General features: G+C 36.8%; 1 protein-coding gene across 18 annotated transcripts in view; it reads left to right on the top strand.

Annotated features, from left to right (window-relative positions):
• Positions 1–14,556, top strand: part of ANO10 (anoctamin 10) — a 216,592-nt gene that overhangs the window by 46,667 nt on the left and 155,369 nt on the right. For 17 of the 18 annotated variants that reach the window (XM_044933541.2, XM_044933550.2, XM_044933546.2 and 14 more), the window contains exon 11: positions 5,920–6,048. In XM_044933541.2, coding sequence (XP_044789476.2) covers positions 5,920–6,048 — 129 coding nt within the window. Of the gene's footprint in view, positions 1–5,919; positions 6,049–9,790; positions 12,500–14,556 lie in introns of those variants that run through there. The other variant, XM_044933549.2, reaches the window with a different exon arrangement.

Raw genomic sequence — 14,556 nt, 5'->3', positions numbered from 1 at the left:
TAAAAACTAAACAACACATTTGTAAATAATCATGGGTGAAAGAGAATGTGTGAAGTGTGAGAATTGTCTCTTCTTTATTATTAGTCTTGTTAGAGGTGTGACAATTGTATTGATCTTTTCCAAGGAGCAACTCTTTGTTTCATTGATCTCTGTTATTTTACTGCTTTCAATTTCATTGATTTGTACTCTTATCTTTATTGTTTCCTTCTTTCTGATTCTCTTGTGTTTATTTTGTTCTTTGTTTCTAGTTTCTTGAGTAGAAGCTCAGACTATTGATTTGAGATTTTTCCTCTTTTCTGGTATATGCCTTTAGGTCTACAAATTTCTTTGTTAGCACTGCTTTACTCATATCCCCAAAAGTTTGACATGCTGTGTTTTCATTTTCAGTCAGTTCTTTGTATCTTCTGGCTACATATCATCTTGAATGAAATAGAGCAGTTTCTCCAAAAGTACACTACCACAACTCACTCAATGTGAAATAGGTAATTTGAGTATCCTCAGAATTACAAGGAAATTGAATATGCTATTAAAAATTCCCAAAAAAGAAATATCCTGGCCCAAATGGTTTTACTGGTAAATTCTAACATTTAAAGGGAAATTAACATCAATTTTACATAATTTGTCCCAAAAAACAGAGGAGGAAGGAATATTGTCTAATTCATTCTATGAATTTAGTATCAGTATGGTAGTAAATCAGGACAGAGTATAAAAGAAGATAACAAACTAATATCTGTTGTGAATAAATATACAGAACAGCTTTCAGTTTCGTTTAGTCACTCAGTCACGTCCAACTCTTTGCAACCCCATGGAGTGCAGCACGCCAGGCTTCCCTGTCCGTCACCAACTCCAGGAGCCTATTCAAACTCATGTCCATCGTGTCAGTGATGCCATCCAACCATCTCATCCTCTGTTGTCCCCTTCTCCTCCCACCTTCAATCTTTCCCAGCATCAGGGTGTTTTCTAGTGAGTCAGTTCTTCACATCAGGTGGCCAAAGTATTTGAGTTTCAGCTTCAGCATCAGTCCTTCCAATGAATATTCAAGACTGATTTCCTTTAGGATAGACTGGTTGGATCTCCTTGCAGTCCAAGGGACTCTCATGAGTCTTCTCCAACACCACAGTTCAAAAGCATCAATTCTTCTGCGCTCAGCTTTCTTTATAGTCCAACTGTCACATCCATACATGACTACTGAAAAAACCATAGCTTTGACTATACGGACCTTTGTTGGCAAAGTAACGTCTCTGCTTTTTAATATGATGTCTAGATTGATCGTAACTTTTCTTCCAAGGAGAAGCATTTTTAATTTCATGGCTGCAGTCACTATCTGCAGTGATTTTGGAGCCAAAAAAAAAAAATAAAGTTTCTCACTATTTCCATTGTTTCCCCATCTATTTGGCATGAAGTGATAGGACTGGATGCCTTGATCTTAATTTTCTGAATTAAGTTTCTCACTCTCTTCTTTCACTTTCATCAAGAGGCTCTTTAGTTCTTCGCTTTGTACCATAAGGGTGGTGTCATCTGTGTATCTGAGGTTATTGATATTTCTCCCAGCAGTCTTGATTCCAGCTTGTGCGTCACCCAGCCCAGCATTTCTCATGATGTACTCTGCATATAAGTTAAATGAGCAGGGTGACAAATGCAGCCTTGATGTACTCCTTTCCCAATTTGGAACCAGTCTGTTGTTCCATGTTCAGTTCTAACTGTTGCTTCTTGACCTGCATACAGATTTCTCAGGAGGCAGGTAAGGTGGTCTAGTATTCCCATCTCTTTAAGAACAGCTTAATAATATCTTAACTAATAAGAGTTAGCAGTATATGAGGAGAATTATATACCATGACAAGTGGAATTTTGTCTAGGGATGCAAGCTCTGGTTCAGTATTCAGAATCAACCAGTGTAGTCTACCATAGTTATATTCCAAAGAAGAAAAAAATATCTCATGATTATATCAGTCAGTATATATAAAGAGCATTTGGCAACATCCAACACTCATTCATTTTTGAAACTCTCAGAAACATAGTAATATAGAAGGCTATTGCTTCAACTTGATAAGGAACATCTATTTCAAAAAGCTTAAAGCTAACAACCATACTTGTTAGTGAAAGATTGAATGCTTTCTAAGATTAGGAACAATGCAAGAATGTCCACCGTCCCTACCCTTATTGAATATTGTTCTAGAAATTCTAACTAGCCTCCTCAGGCCAATTATGTCTCCAATGTACCCACCCACTGACCACACGTACATGAGGAAGCCCAGTCAAGGTCAGCTAGACCAAAAAAATTGCCTAGGTAACCATAGTCTTAAGTTGTCCACCTGCAGAATAATGAACTACAGAAATGATTGTTGTTTTTAAGTTACAGAGTTTGGGATGATTTGTTACACAGCAATGTCTAATATAGGAGGACTCAATATCCTAAATGTATCAGTTCTCCTTTAATTTACAAATAAATTAACCTAAAAATTAGCTTATAAATGTAGCACTATCCCCATGGAAGTTCTTCTTTTAATTAGATAACTTACTGTCAAGTTCATAGGGCAAAAGAAATACAGTAGAATAGCAGGAAAACTCTAAGGAAGGTCAGGGACATACCTTCCTATGTATTAAAATGTGTTACATAAACTCACTTGTTAGAGTAGAGTGGTGCTGGTGCATTATTCAGACAGATCAATGGAACAAAATACAAAGTCCAGAAATTCAGTATGTGATAGGTAAAATCTGTTAAATGGAGAAAATCATCAACTGTCTACTGATAGTATTGGGGTAATTAAATCTCCAAATGAGGGGATAAGGGAGTTTGCTCTTCAAAAGTTAAGAGGAAAAAAAAGGCAAGACAGAGAAGAAGAGAAAATATTCACAACACATACATCTGCCAGAGAACTTGTGTTCAGATTACGTGAAGGACTCTTGCAACTCAGTTAAATAAAGACATGGACAAGATTTGAAGAAATGCTTCACCAAAGAATATATGCAAATGATCAATGAACTCAAGGAAAGATTTAGAATTAGCTACCGGGGAAATACACAAGAAAACCACAGTGAGATCGCACTATATACCTGTTTTAAAATGAAGACTAATGGTGCCAAGTGTTGGCAATAATGTGTAGTACCTGGAACTCATATATTACCAATAAAAATGTAAATGGTTACTTTGAAAAACTAAATTGCAATTTGTAAAAAAAAAAAAATAGTTGAACATATACCTACCATACCCCAGCACCTCTGTTCTTAGAAATCCAGGGGAAAGAACATATCCCTGCAAAGACTGTACAGGAGTATCCATAGTAACTTTATTCAGAATAGTCCAAGACTGGAAACAACCCAATTTACCAAACAACCCACTAGGTAAGTGGGTAAAAAAATCATGATATATTCATACAATGGAGCACTGCTGCTGCTGCTGCTAAGTCGCCTCAGTCGTGTCCGACTCTGCGCGACCCCCAGGCTCCCCCATCCCTGGGATTCTCCAGGCAAGAATACTGGAGTGGGTTGTCATTTCCTTCTCCAATGCATGAAAGTGAAAAGTGAAAGTGAAGTCGCTCAGTCCTACTCAGCAATAAAAAGAAGAATAAATTACTGATAACATATAATATGGATCAACCTCAAAATCATGTTGAGTGAAAGAAGGAGACATAAAAGCATATATACTGTGTGAATCTAACTATATAAAATTCTGGAAAAACTAATATATAGTAATGAAAAAATAGATCAAAGTTTGTTTGGTGCCAGGTATGAAGAGAGGGGTGGATAGCAAAGCATTGTGAGGAATCTTTGGGGGAAAATGGAAATATCCTGTTTGTGATAGTGGTTTCCCAGGTGAGTGTAGCTTAATAAAGTGTATATCATAAATGAGTGCAATTTATTATATGTAAATTATAACTCATGATAAGTGATATTTAAAAATCAAAAAGTTTAGATAGAAGTGTATTAGAAATGCAGGAAGTCAGACACTGTCCTGTGCTGCTGATGGGAAGGCAAACTGGTTAACCCTGGGGAGTTCAGCTTGGTAGTCAGAGTAACGAATACAGTGGCACCTTTGACTCAACTATTCCACTTTCAGGAATTTATCCTACTTCCACACTTCTTAAAGGATGTGTTTGCAGGGTTTCTACTTGTAGCATTGTTTGTAATAATAACCAATAAGGAAATGATTAAATAAACCTTGTTACATTCATGCAATAAAATACTTAAGCAGTAGTGACTTAAGGCTTAAGTTGTGACTTAAGAATGATGATCTCTGTGTCCTGACATGAAATAACTTCCACAGCATTTTAAGTGACCAAAGCAAGGGACTTGACAATGTGTATTACGCTGAGAGGAGAATAAGAAAGTATTTGTGCAAGTTTGCTTATATTTGTTTGCAGACAAAGTGTCTGGAAAATTATATAAGAAATTAATAATAGTGGTTATCTTGTGGAAAGAACAGAAACTGACAAGGGGGAGAAAGGGGACAAGGAGACTCTTCCCTGTACACTGGTAACATTTGATTTTTGATTGAATTTATAATAATTAAATAAATAGAAATTTAAAGCAATTTTAGGAGAAGGTAAAGTCCTACATAGATTTGTTATAAAGAAAACTGTCAAAAAATAATAAGATTACACAAAGGATTTTTTAAAATACAAGATGGTAGATAATCTTCATGGGACAAGATTTCATTAAGTTGAGATTAGATAATCTTCATGGGACAAGATTTTATTAAGTTGGGCTTCAATCATGTTTTGCTTCTATATTTCTAGTGGTAATTGCATTTCTTAGAATTAGTAAGTTCTTAAGTAGTGATCACCAAGTGCTGTGTACACAAAAAAGAAAGAACAATGGTCACAACGTTTCCCCCGTCCACACTCAGTAATGTGCACTGGTCGTGGGACCCTGCATCACAGAGATCTTAGTAGGTCTCAGTGGGGCCTGGTATCTGTGTTTTTCTAAAGTTCTACAGGTGATTTGGTAAATGCCACTAGAAAGGAATCATTGTAACTGGTGCCTTGGGTATGGCTGAACCAGATGTGATGTGTGGTCTGTTAAGTAGGACAGTTTCACAAAATGAATTCTGTTTAAAGTCATCTTTATTTTTGAATATAAAACATTCCCTCTGATTGCACTACTTTTGCTGCTGCTAAGTCGCTTCAGTCATGTCCAGCTCTGTGCGACCCCATAGATGGCGGCCCACCAGGCTCCCCGGTACCTGGGATTCTCCAGGCAAGAACACTGGAGTGGGTTGCCATTTCCTCCTCCAATGCATGAAAGTGAAAAGTGAAAGTGAAGTCGCTCAGTCGTGTCCGACTCTTAGCGACCCCATGGACTGCAGCCTACCAGGCTCCTCCATCCATGGGATTTTCCAGGCAAGAGTACTGGAGTGGGGTGCCATCGCCTTCTCCCATTAGATATGCATAGAGTCAAGTAACTTTAATAGTGTATTTTTCTTGGATGTGTTCCAAATTCAGGTCCCTGGACACCTCCAGTTGGAAAGATAGAGCATATTGTTTGGGATATTCAAGCCTAAAGTATCTGAAATACCTTCTAACAGTATGGCTTTTTTGACCTAAATAAAATCATGGCATTATAGAGAAAAAGTTTTACATATTCTTGGAATCTTTAGGGCTAAGGAAAGACTTTTTCTTTGACTTTAAATAATATGAAAAAGGAGGAGGACATACGGACACAGTGATTGTGGTTTTTGGGCTTCCCAGGTGGTGCTGTGGTAAAGAGTCTGCCTGCCAATGCAGGAGGCATGGGTTTGATCCTTGGGCCAGGAAGATCCCCTGGAGAAGGAAATGGCAACCCTCTTCAGTATTCTTGCCAGGAAAATTTCCATACACAGAGGAACCTGGCGTGCTACAGTCCATGGGGTCTCAAAGAGTCGGACACGACTGAGCACACACGCAATTGTGATTTTTCATTTCACATTTTTTTTTCTTTCAGTTGGCTTTTGAAACAATGAGTGTTATATCTGTGGTCACCAACTGTGCTCTGATTGGAATGTCACCACAAGTGAATGCACTCTTCTCAGAGTCAAAAACAGACCTCATTTTGATCGTAGTAGCCGTGGAGGTAAGTGAACATTTAAGTCTATTTTAAATAGTCTGTATGTCAGATGCCTATGTTTTTCTAAGGCAGTGATGTCTCTGCCTGTCAGTGATGGGCAGTTCAGTGACTTGCATTAACTGGTTAGAAGGCAAAGCAGTTCAGGTAATGGGAACACAGGAGGATCCAGGCTGTGCATTCTTGGTTGTTGTCTACGTACAAAATAGTCACCATGGTACAAACCGGACTGTTACTTTTCCATGCATTGCACTGGTGTGTCTAGTGCTGAGGAGATAAATCATATTTGAAATAGAATTCTGTGGACTTAATATTTTTTTTTTAGTCAGTTTTAGGGAATCTGTAGCTTCTACTTTCTTAAGCAAGTAAATCCTAAGAAATGCTTTTTGATCATGACTTGTTTAAAGTCTCATTTGCAGCAGGTATGGGATTCATCGTAAAATGCTCTAAAACTCCAAGATGTAAAGAATAGGAAGACTCATAATATCACATACAAAGTATAAGTTGGCTGTCTGTGTATTTCTTTGATATTTAACTTGTTTATCATATTTCTAAATACAGATTACTGTACATCTTGAAAATAAAGCTCTAATCAATAACAAATGGAAGAATGTGCAGGAATTTTCCTGTTGTGATTATAGTTGTCAAGGATACTGTGATCTTTCATTTTTAAATACTAAAAAAAATAGAATAGTAGTAAAAGTTTGTCAAAGCAGAACTTAGTAGGGTCACAGAGCGGTGATTCAGGACTTAGGGCTAACCCTAAGAAATGAAATTATGAACTTGTACATTTCTGGTAGTAGAAGAAAGAGATTCTGCTTTGTTCTGTTTGCACTTTTAGCATGTTTGGCAGGAATGTGTGTTCATGATAGAAGTTGTGTGTAGGGTATGCGTTTTGGAGAAGGATTTTAGATAGCAGCAAGTAAGAAGAGAAAGAGAATGTTTTGTAGATAAAAGTAAGCCTGTTTTGAATTTTGTTGGCTGAACAGGATTTTGGAGAGCTATTTGCAAGGTGACTTACCACCTGTGGCAGTGAAAGAACAAGACAGAGGTCCCTCAGACAGGGTGGCCAACCAACCAGGCTCACAGTGCATCTTCTTGATTTAAGACACAGCCCTTAACTCTGCAGATCTTGGAGGTTGTCTTTGTCAGCACGTCCGGAGCTCATTAGGGGCTTTCAGCTTTGGGGCTGGCTTTCACTTAAAAATCATGAGACTCAAGGAACTGACCAGAATACCAGGTAGTTTATTTGCCATAAGGAGACTTTTCCAATGCTTATAACAGTCCATGTTCAAGTAGAAGTGGAACTGGTTATTAGACAGTTTCTTAGTGAATTTAGTGGCAGAGAAAGAGGAGTGTAATAGTCTTAAGAGATTCAGAAAACCTAAAAATCATTCCTTCCCTCAAACAGAGCAGAGCTCTGTCTGAACCAGGTCTCGGTGTCCATCATCAGCTTCTAAGCAGTGATGGATGATTTTCAACACTTCCCACTTCTTGATTTTGCCGTCACTTTTTCTAGACTCCTGGCTGGCCCAGTCTTCCTATATATTCCCGTTCATTAGGCCAGAGTTTTCTTTTGTATCAGTGATCTCGTAATCAGATATCAGAACTGATCTCTTAATCAGTTTTAACAGGAACTTTGTTGTTGTCCGGAGGGTCTAACCCTTATGCCTCCTCTTAGCATTTTAGTCTCTTCCTGTAGTATTCAAGCAATTATTTTACTGTCATTATCTAAATTGGTTCTTTAGAGTACAACAGAAATAAAAGCCTTGATTAAAAACTTTTGTGAGGAAAAACCTTAAGTTTTCTGTAGGAAGCTTATTATTCTTTAATTGTGACTTTAATCTTTACTTTGTTACATTTTTAAGCCTTTTATTTTGAAATAATTATAATTCAAAGGAAGTTGGAAAGATAGTACAGAGGTCCTATGCACCCTTCACCCAGTTAGCCCCAATGGTTACAACTTACGTAACTGTAACATGATTTCAAAACGGAGACCTTGACACTGGTATAGTGTGTGTGTGTGGTTGTCATTTTATCACATGTATTGATTCATTAAACCCCTACAGTCAACATATGTGCATTTCCATCATCACAAAGGTCCCCCTCCTCCTGCCCCCTTATAGTCACACTGGTATTCTGGTCCCTCAGCTCACCTCATCACCACAGCATCAGTGATCATGAATCTCTTCTCCATCTCTATAATTTTCTCATTTTGAGAATGTTATGTTATATGAATGGCAACCTACAGTCTGTAAGCTTTTCTTTGGTAACTTGTTATTAGTAAATTGTGTCTCCCCCAAAAGTCTGTTGAATTCCTGACCCCCAGCACCTCAGAATGTGACCTGATTTGGAAATGGAGTTGTTACAGCTCTAAGTAGTTCCAGTGAGGTCATACTGGAGTAGAGGAGACCCTTATCCAGTACGACCATTGTCCTGACAAGAAGAGAAGAGACAGAGAAACCCAGGGGAGAGTGCCCTGTGACAAGGGAGACAGAGATGGAAGTGCTTTAGCTCCAGGCCACAGAACCCCGAGGACTGCCATTAACCACCAGAAACCAGGCAGCACCAAGGGAGGAGTCATCCATCCAGGTTTCAGAGGGAGCAGGGCCCCTGAAGCCATGACTTACAGACTCCTAGTCTCCAGATTGTGAGACAATACATTTCTGTTGTTTAAACCACCTGGTTCCTGATACTTTGTCATGGCAGGCCTGGAAAACGGTGTTGTAACCTTTCTGTTTGAAGAACTTCCTTTAACCAATGCTAGCAACAAATTCTCTTAGCTTTTCTTTATCTGATCACTGTTTTTCCCCCTCTTTGATTCCTGAAGGATAGTTTCATAAGGTATGGAATTCGTGGATTACAATTCTTTTCTTTCAGCACTTGAAAAATATTCTGGCACTTCCTTCTCCAAGGTTTAGGTGAGGAATCTGTTTTCATTCAGACTGATAGTAGGTACTGTTGCACTTTTCCTCTGGTTGCTTTCCAAGTTTTTTCTTTATTTTTAGTTTCCCCAAATTGAGTTATAATGGGTCTTGGTGTGGATTGATTTATTTGTTTGGGGTTTACTTCACTTCTTAGATCTTTAGGCTTATTCTTTCACCAAATTTGGGGAAATTTCAGGCCTTATCTAAGAGTATTTAGATACTCTTTCTTCTTTCTCTCTTCCATTTGGGATTCTGATAATCTGAAAAAAAAATTTTTTTTTTTTTATTTTTCTACAGATCGCTAAGGTTCTGTTCATCTTCTTTTTTTCTTTTTTCTTTTTTTTTTTTTTTGACCTGTTTTCTCTCTGCTGCTCAGGTTGGGTGAATTCTCTTCATATTCCTCAAGTTTATTGATTCTTTCCTCTGTCATTTCCACTATACTGTTGACCCCATCCACTGAGTTTTTAAAAGTTTGTGGGATTACATTTTTCAGTTCTAAAAGTTCCATTTAGTTCTGTGTTGTAATTATAACATCTGGGTTTTGTTTGTTTTGCTGAGATTTTCTGTTTTTCCATTTGTTCCAAGAGGATTTGTACTTGATTGTTGAAACTTTTTTTTTTTTACAATGACTTGTATTCACTCAGGCTGCTCTAACAAAATTCTGTAGACTGGCTGGCCTAAATAAGACATGTATTTCTCACAGTTCTGAAGTCTGGAAGTCCAAAATCAAGGTGCTGACAGATTTTGTGCTTGTAAGGGCCTTCTTGGCTTGTTGAGAGCTGCCTTCTTACTCGCTGGTGTCTTTTTTTTTTTTTTTTTTTAAGGTCACTAATCCCATCATGGGGTTCACCTTCAGGACCTCATCTCAACCCTCCTGTGCACCACTGGCTTCATGAGAACTGAATGATGTCTGCTTTTCTATCTCAGAAAATAGAGTAGTGACTGAAACACTATAGGGATGCAGTTCAGTGTTTAGATGACTGTTGAATTAATTGAGTTTTAAAAAGGAAGCTGGGAATTTCAGTGTTCATTTAAAAAGGGAAGATGGATATTTTTGGATAAATTTATTTTCAGTATTAGTTATATATCTATATTTGTTAGTGTATAACATTTTCTGAGTCCTGGCTGTACAACACAAAAGGATGCCCAGTGCTCATCCTTTTCACTCCTTAATTAAATAAATTACACTCAGTATTGAGTGTGGCTTCCCAGGTGGCACTAGTGGTAAAGAACCTGCCTGCCAATGCAGGAGATGTAAGAGACGTGGGTTCGATTGGGAGGATCCCCTGGAGGAGGAAATGGCAACCCACTCCAGTATTCTTGCTTGGAAAATCCCATGGACAGAGGAGCCTGGTGGGCTACAGTCCACAGGATCACAAAGAGTTGGACACGACTGAGCGGCTAACTCTATGTATATTTCACTGAATCTGGTGCTAAGAGAAGACAAAGCCATCTTTTTATTTTTGTCTTCAGGGATTCTGCTCCTTCTGTTTTGTCTTTTTTCATTGAAGTATAGTTGATTTACAATGTTGTGAAGAATTCTGCTGCTTAATGTAGTCAAGAAGAAATGGATATCTAAAACCACACTGTACACACCCACAGATATCTTTAGTTCAGTACATTTACCAGAAATGCAGCTGGGCAGAAGGACATGCCAAGTAAATGGTCCGTGGAGCAGAAACCCATGGATATCATTCAAAGACAGCAGACCCTTTCCTGTCTATATCTTTTTCCTTTGGTGAGCTCTTGGGGCCTCTGTAGCCTGTTTTGAAAAGTCCTGGATGTGACTTCATTCTAATTTCCCAGAGCAGTTAGAAAAGCATCTTCCTCCATGCTGGTGGGGACATCTGACTCAGAATTCTGACCCTATTTTAATCTACTCTGAGGACGTCAGTTAGGTGTTCCTGATGACGTGAAGCATAGGAGACAAAAGCACAGCCATGGGCTCATTTAGAGTCAGTCACGACATAGAAAAAAGGTGTTTAAAATTAATCCACATAGGCCAAAATGCCAGCAGTGTTTCAGGCTGTTTTGTTTCTTCTACGTTTACACCTCTGAATAAGAAGTATTTCCTTTGGTTGCCAAGGCTAACGTCCTATAAGAGAAGAATGATTGTTTTTGGTGTGTGCTTGTTTTGATGAGGATATAATTGTAATGTTACAAATATTTACTAATATGGAGATCATTACTAATGTGGCAATCACCCAGAATAAGTCAAAGGGCCAGGAGGTTGTAATAGATAAATGTGTACTGCTCTTTCACTTTCTTTCTTTCTCTTTTATTGTAGTAAAGCATAAATAACATAAATTTACCATTTTAAGCTCTTATAATTTTTTAGTTGTATTAATAAACACATTATGTGAAATTTACCTTCTTAACCATTTTTAAGTGTGTAGTTCTGTGGCATGAAGTACCTTGATATTGTTAAGCAATCATCAGCACCGTCCATCTCCAGAACTTTTTCACCTTCCCCAACTGAAGTGCTGTACCCATTAAATACCAACTCCACATTCTACCCGCCTCTAGCCTGTAGTAACCTCTAGAAACCTGATGTGGGTGGAATCATACAATATTTATCCTCTGACTTATTCATCTTAGCATAATGTCTTCAAGGTTCATTTATGTTATGAATTTCATTTCTTTTTAAGATTGAAAATGCTACTCATATATGCCTATATATCACATTTTATTTATCTCTTGACCCATCAATGGACAGACACACTGCACTTCCACCTTTTGTCTGTTGTGAATAAAGCTGCTACAAACATGGGCGTTCAGATATCTGTTTGAGTTCTGTGCTTTCACTTCCTTTATGTATATAGCCAGAGAGTTGCTGCTGGATTACGTGGTAATTCTAGGTTTAATTTTTTGAGGAACCTCTTGTCATAACCTCTGCTACACCATTTGTCATAGCAGCTGCATTATTTATATTCCCACTAGCAATGCACAGGGTTCCAGTTTCTTCATATCCTTGACAACACTGATATTTTCTGTTTTTTTTGGAAAAGTCATCCTAATGGTGTGAGGTGATTGAGCATCTTTTCGTGTGCTTCTTGGCCATTTGTGTATCTTTTTCAGGGAAATGTCTATTCAAGTCCTGTGCCCATTTTTTAATTGTGTTGTTGGTTTTTCAGTTGTTGTTGGAATCCTTTATATATTCTAGATGTCAGTCTCCTATTAGATATATGATTTGCAAATACTTGTCCCATGCTGTGGGTTGCCTTTTCACTTGATTGATACTATCCTTTGATACACAGAAGTCCAACTTACCTATTTTTTTTCTTTTTTTTTGCTTTTGCTTTTGGTGTCATATCCAGGAATTCATTACCAACTCTAATGTCATGATGCTTTTGCTCTATGTTGTCTTCTAGGAGTTTAATAGTTTTAGATACTAAGTCTAGATCTTTGATTTAATTTTTGTATAACTAAATTTGTATATGAAAAGGGTCCAGATTCATTCTTTTGCATTTGAATATCTAGTTTCCCCACAATCATTTGTTGAAAAGACTGTCTTTTCCCCCAGTGAATGGTCTTGGCACCCTTGTCAAAAAGCATTTGACCATATATGTGGGGGTTTATTTCTTTGCTCTTTATGCCATTGGTCTGTATATCTGTCTTTTTTCTTTAAGCCAGTTTATTGTGGTATGATTGACATACAGAAAGCTGTACATATTTAATGTGTACAATTTGATGAGTTTGGAGACAAGTAATAGCTCTCTTTATGCCAGTACCACACTGCTTTGATTACTATAACTTTGTAGTTAAGTTTTGAAGTCAGAAAATATGAAACTGCCGAACTTTGTTCTTCTTTTTCAAGATTGTTTTGGCTATTTTGGTGTGCATTTGCTTTAAAATGCTTTTAGTAACTATAGCTACTTAGTTTCTGATGTTTTAAAACTATTGCTCAAAAGCTGGGTTATATTGGCACAGATTAGTATTGAAATAAGTCCTCTTCTTCTGCCACAGTATTGTATTTGAAGGTTTATTTGTTTTTATTTTATTTACTTTCATATAATTGAGTGGACCTATCTTTGGTTTCTAAATTAAGAATTTTAGGAAATTCCCTGGCGGTTGAGTGGTTAGGACTCCATGTTTCACTGATGAGGGTGCAGGTTCAGTTCCTGGTTGCGGATCTAAGAGCCCACAAGCTGCATGGGATCCATGTGTGGCCAAAACATGAAATTTCAAATAATAGAGAATTTTGTGTGTCAGAACAAAATCAAGCTCAGCGAAAGTGTTAAAAGTAACCAAAAAAATTGAGTACATTAGCTAATTTTATTTCAGTGTTGCTGAGACCTGAGCTGAATGCCATCTGGTCTTGTAATGAATCCCAAAAGTGGAAAGTTTACAAATAAATTAGAAAATGTAAGTTTTTGGTTTCTTACCATATACATTAAAAAAAAAATTGTACTGACATTCTAAATTCAGAATATTATGAAAAGTCCATCAACAGAATTAATGGATCAGATTAATATTTCTAAGATTTCTCTCTTTGATCACAAATATGTTTTCCAAATTGAAATCATATTTTATTTCCTATTTTTCCTATCATTTAGGTAAAATGTTACTATTGAGTTAAATATTTAAAAAGATATTTTGTTAGTAGTATATTAAATAAACAACAGGGTGTACTTTTATATACACATTCATGGCCCATGAAAAAGTGGAAATTTCACTAATTTGAAAAGGCTATAATAAATAAGCCATAAGTATATGTAAAGTGGATTCTTATATAATTTTTAACATCTTCATGGAAAAAGAAATTTAAGACATTTTAAAGGTTTTTTCCTCCAAATTAAGTAACATTTAAATACATTTATGTGATGAGAATCTGTTAACAAAACAAAGAAGATGTAGAAAATGCAACAGTTTAATATAGTTGATGTTGAGAATTAGTGTTCTCATATTTAAATTGTGGATTAATTGGTCATTTCAGCATCTTTTCTGGTTCACATTTTCAAAGCCAGGAAACTTTAATTTTTATTTAGGTTTTTGACTCTTCAGAATTTTTAAAAATAATTTATTTATGTGGCTGTACTAGGTCTTAGTTGCGAGGCATGTGGGATCTAGGTCCCTGACAAATGATCAAACACAGGCCGCCTGCATTGGGAATGCAGAATCTTAGCCTCTAGACTACCAGGGATGTCTTGGATTTAAAAATCCTATGTTTCTTTCTTTCTTTTTTTTTTAACTTGATTGAGTGTGCAATGTAAAATTGAATAAAAAACAAAAATAATCTTTATTTTATGTTGGTAGCTGTATCGTGTTACAACTTTTGTGTATTTACTGCCATCTAGTGTTTTAAAAAATCATGACACTTTTATTTGTATAATAGTTACAGAAATTTATTAGACTAAGAGAATAGCCTACTAATATATGAAACTATATCATGGAATCATATAAAAATACCATTTTCTAGGTTAAAATAGTCAAATGCTGGGAACTTCATCAAGTTCATCCCACAGGATTAAATTAGTACCTAAATAGCCTCTCTTAAATAATCATCATCATTCTCACTTCTGAGACAAATTTAGCTCACTTTTTATTGAAGGATCACTGTTTTAAATGCAGAATTATACAAAGATCTCCA

Source organism: Bubalus bubalis, chromosome 21, assembly GCF_019923935.1.
Source record: "Bubalus bubalis isolate 160015118507 breed Murrah chromosome 21, NDDB_SH_1, whole genome shotgun sequence".
NCBI classification, from domain to species: domain Eukaryota; kingdom Metazoa; phylum Chordata; class Mammalia; order Artiodactyla; family Bovidae; genus Bubalus; species Bubalus bubalis.
The sequence above is the reverse complement of the archived record's forward strand: the minus strand, read 5'-3'. Positions and strand labels throughout refer to the sequence as shown.